Source organism: Episyrphus balteatus, chromosome 3 (genome assembly GCF_945859705.1).
Source record: "Episyrphus balteatus chromosome 3, idEpiBalt1.1, whole genome shotgun sequence".
Taxonomy (NCBI): domain Eukaryota; kingdom Metazoa; phylum Arthropoda; class Insecta; order Diptera; family Syrphidae; genus Episyrphus; species Episyrphus balteatus.
The window spans coordinates 93,615,945-93,625,003 of NC_079136.1; the positions used below are offsets into that span (position 1 = coordinate 93,615,945).

Genomic DNA, 9,059 nt, shown 5'->3' on the forward strand with positions numbered 1-9,059 from the left:
CTGAATTAAAAATGTAAAGTAATGACCTTTTCGCTCTATTTCCATTAATATAATTGAGCTAGGCTCTTTAATAACTGAAACAGAATGCCTCGCTCAGTGACTAAAATGACAGCTGTCAAAAATGTGAACTTTATATATAGAAGTCACCGATCGACAACGGAATGCAGTCGCTCAGCAATTTCCTCACATATTGATTTTTCGATTCGTGATTCGTTGCGCTACGCGTTTGACGTTTATTGTTTTTTTTCACGAGCTGTCTTTTGTTTACTATTTCTATTTCTATTTTTTTTTTTTTTTTATTTTTCTCAAGTGCCTCAGTGGAACTATTTGTTTTAAGAACCTAGTATGATTGAAACGAAATTGTCCATACATCGGAATTTAATTGTTTTTATTCTTGAATTTTTTTAATTGTAATTTTATAACTTTTACTTACAGTATTCGATGGTATTTTTTTGTTAATAGCCTTTTCACACCAAGCCAAAAACGCGGTTTTTGCGAAAAACCCCAAAAACCTATATCAAAAACACAAGTTTTTCCATACATTTTTCATAAACCACAAGTTTTCGTAAAACACAAGTTTTTGATTAAACTCGTCAAAAACCTGAAAATGAAAACATTCAACTCCAAACGAAATAACCAAACAAACCTTTTGAGAAATTCAGCAACAATTCAGCACACAAAAAAAAAAGAACTGACAGCAGACATAAAAAAAGAACTGACAGGCAAAGATAACTAGTTGTTTTACAAATGCGGTTTGTTAATTTTTTTTTGATAATATAAATCAAATTCGTTTTTTTATTTCTTTCATTAATTACAGAAAATGGCATAGCACAAAAAAAAAACAAAAAAAAAAAAATGATGTGGGGGACCAAAGATGAGGAGTTCCTGTTGGAACTTTGTCTAAAGAATTTGAGAGGCGGCCAATTTATTATTCTCTCTATATTAAAATGAAACTACATAATTTAACGACCAAATAAATAAAATTGTATTTAAATTGTCAGAGTTTATTTTATTTGATCAATTTTGTGAGCTCAAGCTGTTACTCAAGTTGTTACAACAAAAATAAATAAATCCCACTGAAAACTTGACATTTGGATGTCAAAACATTATAAACGTCAAACAAAAACCTGTAAACTTGTGGTGTGAACGCTTTTCAGGTTTTTGAAAACTTTTTGCCATAAACCGCGTTTTTGGGTTTGGTGTGAAAAGGCTATAACATGTTCAATGATTTTCGAGGCTTTAAAAAATGTTCGTTTCGCATCAGCATTGTACTAGGCTTTAGATGCCTTGTAAACACTACCTTATAATTCAGAGTGAACTCTTAGATATAGAATAAACAAACAAACCTTCTTGACTTTTTTGTTCAAATGTCAAATCTCAAGTTCATTTTTTTTTTTTCATTAATCATCTTCATCAGTTCACTTGAAAAATACCAAATAAAAATAAAAACAAAAGAATTTAATTCAGCTGACTTTTTCTATTTAACACAACCATTTTAATATTATTCATCAATTCCATGCAATCAATTGCAAAAGCATAAAGTTTTATTTTAACTTATGGAAAGTTTAAAAAATTATAAATCATAATTGAATAAATTCTTCAATCAAAACAAATTCAGCATAAATACAGTGGGTAAGTACCTTCAACTTCAACAAAATTAGATATTTTTCAATAAATAGACTTTTATTTAACGTCGTCATAAAGGTGCTAGCGAAAATAATAGATGGAGAATACAAATGAAAATGGGAATGAGACTGGTCAGCCTCAGACGTCCACAGATCGTAGTCAGTTGCTTGATCCGGTGTTAACTTCCAGCGCGGACACCAACTTTAAGCCTCTGAAAACTGTACCGGCTTTTAGGTGAGTTATGATGATGGAAGAAGTTTTTTTATTCATTTTTTCAGGGCGGTACTTGTGTACAATTATTTTTGTATATATGCAAAATTCTAATCAGTTGATAAGGAAAACAAAGAGCTTTAAATAGAAAGTAGTGGTATTAAAATTTAATTTATCGGTCATGCACTTGTGTTCTCTCTATTTTCATATAGATTTAATATGAAGATCTAGAAACAGCACTGCCTTTTTTTTCTGCTCAAAATGTAAAATGACCCTTCTCGAGTCTAAAAAGTGTTAAACAGTTTAAGCTGGAAATGTAGAAACAATTCTGTCTAGATTGAGGCGCTAGATTATCTAGATTCTAGATACTTATAGATTATTTTGTTGTCCTTAGGTTGCTCTAACGGCCGATTTCTTCACAGAGTCCTAGCGCTAGTACCGGTCCTAGTCCTAAAGTTAGTACTCAAATCGGTATCAACTCATTTCTTCACTCAAGTTCTAAGCCCTAGAACTGTCAATTTAGGACCGAGTACTAGTTAGGACTTGGTCCTAGCTAGGTCCTCAAAATAAGGTAGTACCTGGTTATTATACCAATCGTTAGTACTCAAATCGGTACCAAGTGATTTCTTCACACAAGTACTGTCTGTCAAATTGGTACCGATTTTTGCTTAGGACGTCCTAAAAGTTAGAACCTAAAATTCGACAGTCTAGCGACGATAAAACTTGATTTGGTTGGATTTTTTGCATTCATTCGAAAATTTAATTAGCAGTTTTGAGATTTGATGTCCTTTTAAATTCACTTTTTGCTTTTTCCGGATTTTTATTCTGATTTTGGCATTTTATTTTTTTGTCGAAATTGTGCATTTTGTAATTTTTGTTTGAAGAAAATGGATTTAATTTTTGATGCACAATTGGAAAACGCCATCTGTCCAACAATTAAAAAAAGTTGTGGGAAGACGTTTTTAATAAAAAGTCGGCGCCTTTTACTTCTTCAAGTTATAGTTAATAACGCGACTCTCACCGATTACTTCTATCAGACATAATTACACAAAAAAAGACTGCACTTTTAAAAACTGTTATTTTTATTGAAATTATTTTTGTAAGTACAAACGTCTAATACGCAAACTATCTTTTTATTGGCTAACTTAAGATGATTCTTCTTCCGGCAGGCGACCCTCGTAGTTAACAGATCATGACATCCCATTTTTAATTTTGACACTTCTTGATAGAACTTGAATTTTATTTTTTTTTTTTATTTTCATTTTTTCTTGTTAGGTCTTCTTAAGCGTCATTAAAATGTTTTTAAATTATTTTCTAAATGGTGATTTCACTAAATTTAAACGCTTTTTGTCTATTTTGTTTTGTTTAATTTGCTGAATTATCAAAATAATATATTTAAAACATCAAAATATTGTCAAAATGACAGTTAGACCAGTTTTATACGTATTAATTCTTAGGACTGCGTTGTGAATTTAGATCAGGTCCTATAAATGTGAAGAAATGCTCAGGTACTAACTTTTCGTTAGGACCGAGTACTAGTGCTAGGACCTGGTCTAGCTAGATCGGGTACTAGGCTGACTTAGGACTCATGTGAAGAAATTGGCTGTAAATTTTATACTAAAATTGCTTTACTATCAATTATTTTTTTTCATTTACACATTTTTGTCAATGCATAACAAAAAAATAGGCAAACATTTTGTTTTTTATTCAAAAGATTGATTCATCACCATATGCAAAAAAGCATCCTCAGATCATTAGACAACCTCCAGTATTTAACTGTCTCTTTATTGTACTTAAGATTGAATTCTGAGTTCTTTGGACGTCTAACATAAAATTTTTCGTCGGATCCAAACAAGTTCTCCTTGGTTTCATCGAACCATAAGACATTCAACCAGCTAAAACGGTGAAGGTGTTGTTTTCTTAAAAAAAAAAAACTAAGTGAAGTGAAACTAAATTCTTCCAAGAAGGCTGGTTTCATTCCGAAATTTTACAGGTACATAATAATAACATTTTTTTAGATCCCTTGTTGACGAAAATGCAAATTGCGATTTTTAAACATTTTATTTTGGTATACCAAAAGCTTTTAATAGACTACTATTACACCAGTTTTTTATATTAATAAAGAGCTTATAAATACAAAAAGTGCTTCGTTTAAAACCACACGTTAGTGGAGTTATATAAGTTTTCATTTATGGGAGCGTAAACTTGGAGCATTCCTGTTCTCTGTAGAGAAGTTAAAGTTGTGTTCATACCCAAAGCAAAGAAATCCACAATCAAACATCAAAACCGCACTGAAAAACCTTAGAGTAGATAGCTGACTGGGTCAGTGAATAGACTTCATTCACGTTTTTTGTGAATTTCAAATGCATTTTATGGCTAAACTTTTTTGCACTGTGATTCGATATTCTTCGAATAAGACACAAATCTAACGGCCAATTTCTTCACATGAGTACTAAGTCAGCCTAGTACCCGATCTAGCTAGACCAGGTCCTAGCACCAGTACTCGGTCCTAACGAAAAGTTAGTACCTGAGCATTTCTTCACATTTATAGGACCTGATCTAAGTTCACAACGCGGTCCTAAGAATTTAATCGTATAAAACTGGTCTAACTGTCATTTTGACAATATTTTGATGTTTGAAATTATTTTATTTTGAAATTTCAACAAATAAAAGAAAACAAATAGACATAAAACGTTAAATTAATGGTATCACTGATTTTCTCATTAAAAAAATTATAATAAATTTTAAGAAGACCCAACAAAAAAATGAAATTTAAGTTCAATCAAGAAGTTTCACAATCAAAAATAGAATGTTATGATCTAAATAAAATTGGCAAATGACGAGGGATTTCTTTAATAATCTGGGCTGGCAAAGGATGAACCACCAGTCCCCTACAGGAATAATAATATTAAGAAATAACATAAACAGTGTAACAGATGTGTAAATCAACATCCTTCAATAAAAATAACAGTTTTTTAAGGCGCATTTCTTTTTTTTTTTTGTGTGTTTCTCATAGAAGTCATCGGTGCAAGTCGCATTATTTTAACATTACTTGTAGACGAGCTTGCACATAGCCTTCAAAAAAATTTGTTAATGGAACGAACATATTAGTTTGTGTTCGAAACAAGAAGATTGATGTCGAACATCCGTCTGTGATACTGTGGTTCAAAACTTGTTCCACCCAAAAAAATGGAGTCGAAAGATCATACTTTAAGTAGTCGTAGGCTACTATTTTCCAAGTCTAAGTATAACCTTAATCGTAAATGGTTTCAGCATTGTCGGGCGTCTAGAAATGTAAATGCAGAGTGCCTACGCAAAGATCATCTTTTTTGACTTAGTTTTCACTTTTAGAAAGTTCAATATACATTTTTGTTACTTTTTCATCCAGAAGTATTCTTTTCTTCATTCTTCACGTTCTAGGATTGCATTTCTCATTTCAGGTGTTTTTGGTGAATTTTAAAAAATCATTAATTTCACTAAAATCAACATAAAAAGCCGGAAATAACACCCAAGAAATTAAAAAATCTGTAAGATATTTCTTGAAAAGCATGAAATTCATTGCTTTGTTTCAAGTACTAACCGCTAGACTACCGATTTCGAGGTCCTAACAAATACCGAGTCCTAACTAATACTCGGTACCAATTTGACAGTACTAAGGCTTAGGACTTTTGTGAAGAAATCACTTGGTACCGATTTGAGTACTAACGATTGGTATAATAACTGGGTACCAGCCGATTTTGAGGGGCTAGCTAGGACCTAGTCCTAACTAGTACTCGGTCCTAAATTGACAGTTTAAGGACCTAGTACTTGGGTGAAGAAATGAGTTGATACCGATTTGAGTACTAACTTTAGGACTAGGACCGGTACTAGCACTAGGACTCTGTGAAGAAATCGGCCGTAAGCAAAGAAAATCACCCATCCCTAAAAAATAAATACTAAAGCGCCCACCCAAACTTGATATTTTTGTATGACATTGGTATGGATATCCACTCCCATTAACAAGTTAGCAACAAATAAAATGCACGAATGGGTCGCACGTACTTGCTCTTGTGTTGAAAGTGCTTGGGAGTACTAAAGTTTTTTTTAAATTAATAAAATGTGTTTTTTTAACAAATTTAAAAAAAAAGTTAAAAAATGAAATAAAATTTGATTTAAAGTTAAAAAAAAATCTCGTACCGTTTTCCAAAAAATTGATTTTTCGAAAAATTTTCTTAATATTAATGTTTGTGAAAAAATTTTGATTCAAACCGTACGGGTCGTTTACGAGAAAGTCAGATATCAAGAAAAAACAGTTAAAAAAATATGTTTTTTACTTCAAAAGTACGGCCATACTTTATATATTTTTATTTTTTAATCAAAATCATAATGGCTAATGGTGATAATGGCAAGAACCTTTAATATTGGACCTAAAAACCCTTAACTACCAAGTTTGTAGTTTGGGTTGGAAAATATCCGTCTACCAAGTTTGTAGCAAATCCCTTAAATGGTTTAGGCTGAAGTTCGAGATAGAGACAGACAAACAGACAGAATTGCGAGACCGACTTTTTTGCATTCTCTATCATCGTAATTCTGATTGTTAGCTAGAGTCGATTTTTTAACGAATTCTAAACTTGCCCTATAGTACCTATCGCAAGTAAAAAGTAGTATGTCATACTACTTCCTTAAAAAAGTATAAAGCTTTTATTGTTTAAAAATGGGTGAATGTTAACAATGATGCTTCACAATATTGGCAAAAATTTAGACATTTCCTAGTTTTCGTAAGTTTCTTTTTAAATTTTCAATTTAAGAGCCGACTAGAGCGGCCGCATTTTTGTTCACCGAACCCTCTTCAATCATTAAAAATTGATATTTTTTTAATTTAATTTTCATTCGTCAGCATTCATCTGCTTATTTCAACTGCGATTTCTTTTACCGGAGTGCTGCTTGCGGCTGGCTCACCACCAGAAAAAAGATGTCAGGCCTATTTCACAATGCTATATTTACGGGCCGTATTCTGGGTTCTAACTTATGTAAGTTCTTTTTTTTGATATAATATGTAGGTTTTAATAGTAAAAAGCATTTTCTCCTATAGCTCTTCGACCACTTTGTCAAACACCAACATGAGGAACTACGCTTGAATGGCTATCACGATTTTCATCGTACTACTGCTATGCATAAAGGAGTACCTCTACATGTGGTTTCTCTTTGGAATACAACTATTCTAGCCGTGCAAGCACTAATGCAACACTACTACGGTGATCATTTTGCTGAACATTGTGCTGAAGGATTCCTTTCGCCGATTTCTTACATAACCACATTTAATATTCTAGAAACGATGGTTCTTGGGTGCATTAACGGAAGTTATATTGGTAAGCTTTTCTGGTTACAAATTCAACAAATATTATTTCATACTTAAATCTAGTTCGAGTAAGAAAATTCAATAAAAGTGGTCATCCACCTGACGCACTTACCGGAACGATCTGTACTGAAGGTTCTTTAGGTCTTCTTCAATCGAGAAATAATGCAGCTGAGTTACTAGAAAAACAAGTACGTTGATTTTTGTTTTAATATAAAATACATGCTTACATTTTTGTATTTTTTTTTTTTTATTTATAGGCCGATCTTATTAACTTCCTTAAGGATCACAACTTAAAGCTCAATCAGAAGCTTATGCAATTGAATGCCCAAGTTCGAACTGTTCATTTAAATTAAACGAGTGGTAAATGATAAGACAATAAAATTATTTGGTTGTTGAATAACTAATTGATGGTCCTCCATAACGTGATTATAACGTTAAACAAATATTCTATTGGATTTGTACTCGTAAATAATTACATAATACATATAAGTTTTACTTTACTTATTTTACAATTTGCTAAATAAATAAATACAAAATATTTTTATTAAAAAAATCTTTTATTTGCTTTAATTATTTTTCTGTAAATAAATAAAAAGTGACGTGATAAAAAAATGGACATAATCCAAACGTTCAACGCAGACCAACTGAACTAAAGTTCTGAATGTTTAGAGGTTCTTATTGGTAAAAAGTAGCCAATCAGAGCCTCTTAAGCTTTAGAACTTCAGTTCAAGTTGTTTGCGTTGAACGCGGGAAATGTTAGCAATAGACGAAAATGTCTAAATCAGTATATTGAATATATTCCTCACATTTGATGGAGCTAAAATGCACAATATGCCAGCTTCCAGACGATCTTTAAAAAAACTTATCCAATTTTGAACACCAAGTTGTTCGAGATCCTAGGGTGATTATCTGTATCGCATAAGCAAACAAAAGTTTTAGCGTGTGCGAAAGATTTACTTCAGTCCATGAAGCAAATCTTTCGCACATGCGAAAACGTTCCATTCATAAGGAGAAAAACAAATTGAATGTCCGGACCTTAAACAGGCCACGTCCAGCTGATTATTAGTGGATACCCCGGATAGATAAAAAAAACTGCGATGAAATGGAGAAGGCATACAGAAGACAAAAATCTGCGGTATCTACTACGTAAGGTGCCTGAAAAAACAGAAACAGGTTGTTTGGTTGCAGGTTTGTATCAACTACTTCGACTAAGGTCTTCTATGACGTTAAAAACATGTAATGTAGCATGTCGTACTTTTAAAATAAAAAAATTGGACCGATTTACTTGTACTTGTCATGAATGAATGTCGGGGGAAGTTGCACTGTGAGCTTTTAGGTCTATTTTGCCCCCAATTAAGCTGCAATTTACTTCTTACAACTCGGTCTACAGGTTCATATCTTTCAGGTGTTTTATTATTTGGGATATTTCTAGCGACGGTAATTCTTGACATAGAATCGTTTTCTTGATGTCTGACTTTCTCGCAAGCGACACGACCGATTTCAATGAAATTTTGTTTACAAAAACGTTCTAGTATCTCTAATTTTAAAATAAAGAAAAAATCACACATTTTTTTTAAGGGACCATTGGATTTTATTGTAACTCTGTTTTTTTCTTAATTTTTTTTTTTAATTACAAAAAAAAAAAAACAATTTTCATTTTTTTTTTCTAAAAATTCTTTGTTACACAAATAATTAAATTGGAGGTCAAACCATTTACGGAGATGTTTTCGTAACTTTAAGCCCAATTCCTTCACTCTCCATTATATTTTAAGTCGTGTTATCGAAGGAAACAAATGGTAGTCAGAAGATGTAAATTCCGGGCTATAAATTCCCAGACGCTTTTTTTCAAATAGTTTTTTACCAAGTTGCTACATGTATTTCATCT

At 32.0% G+C, this 9,059-nt stretch overlaps 1 protein-coding gene across 1 annotated transcript; it reads left to right on the top strand.

Annotated features, from left to right (window-relative positions):
* The first annotated feature begins 1,404 nt into the window (after positions 1-1,404).
* Positions 1,405-7,683, top strand: LOC129915646 (transmembrane protein 192). The gene is made up of 6 exons (XM_055995291.1): positions 1,405-1,632; positions 1,705-1,860; positions 6,713-6,845; positions 6,908-7,184; positions 7,238-7,362; positions 7,432-7,683. Exons 2-6 carry the CDS (start codon positions 1,724-1,726, stop codon positions 7,525-7,527), a joined length of 768 nt encoding a protein of 255 aa, XP_055851266.1. The 5' UTR covers positions 1,405-1,632; positions 1,705-1,723; the 3' UTR covers positions 7,528-7,683.
* The last annotated feature ends 1,376 nt before the right edge of the window (positions 7,684-9,059 follow it).

Coding starts and splice junctions, on each gene's coding strand:
- LOC129915646 (XM_055995291.1), top strand. CDS start 1,724: ATGGAGAATACAAATGAAAATGGGAATGAGACTGGTCAGCCTCAGACG. Junction 1,861..6,712: donor AAAACTGTACCGGCTTTTAG/GTGAGTTATGAT, acceptor TTCATTCGTCAG/CATTCATCTGCTTATTTCAA. Junction 7,363..7,431: donor CTGAGTTACTAGAAAAACAA/GTACGTTGATTT, acceptor TTTTATTTATAG/GCCGATCTTATTAACTTCCT.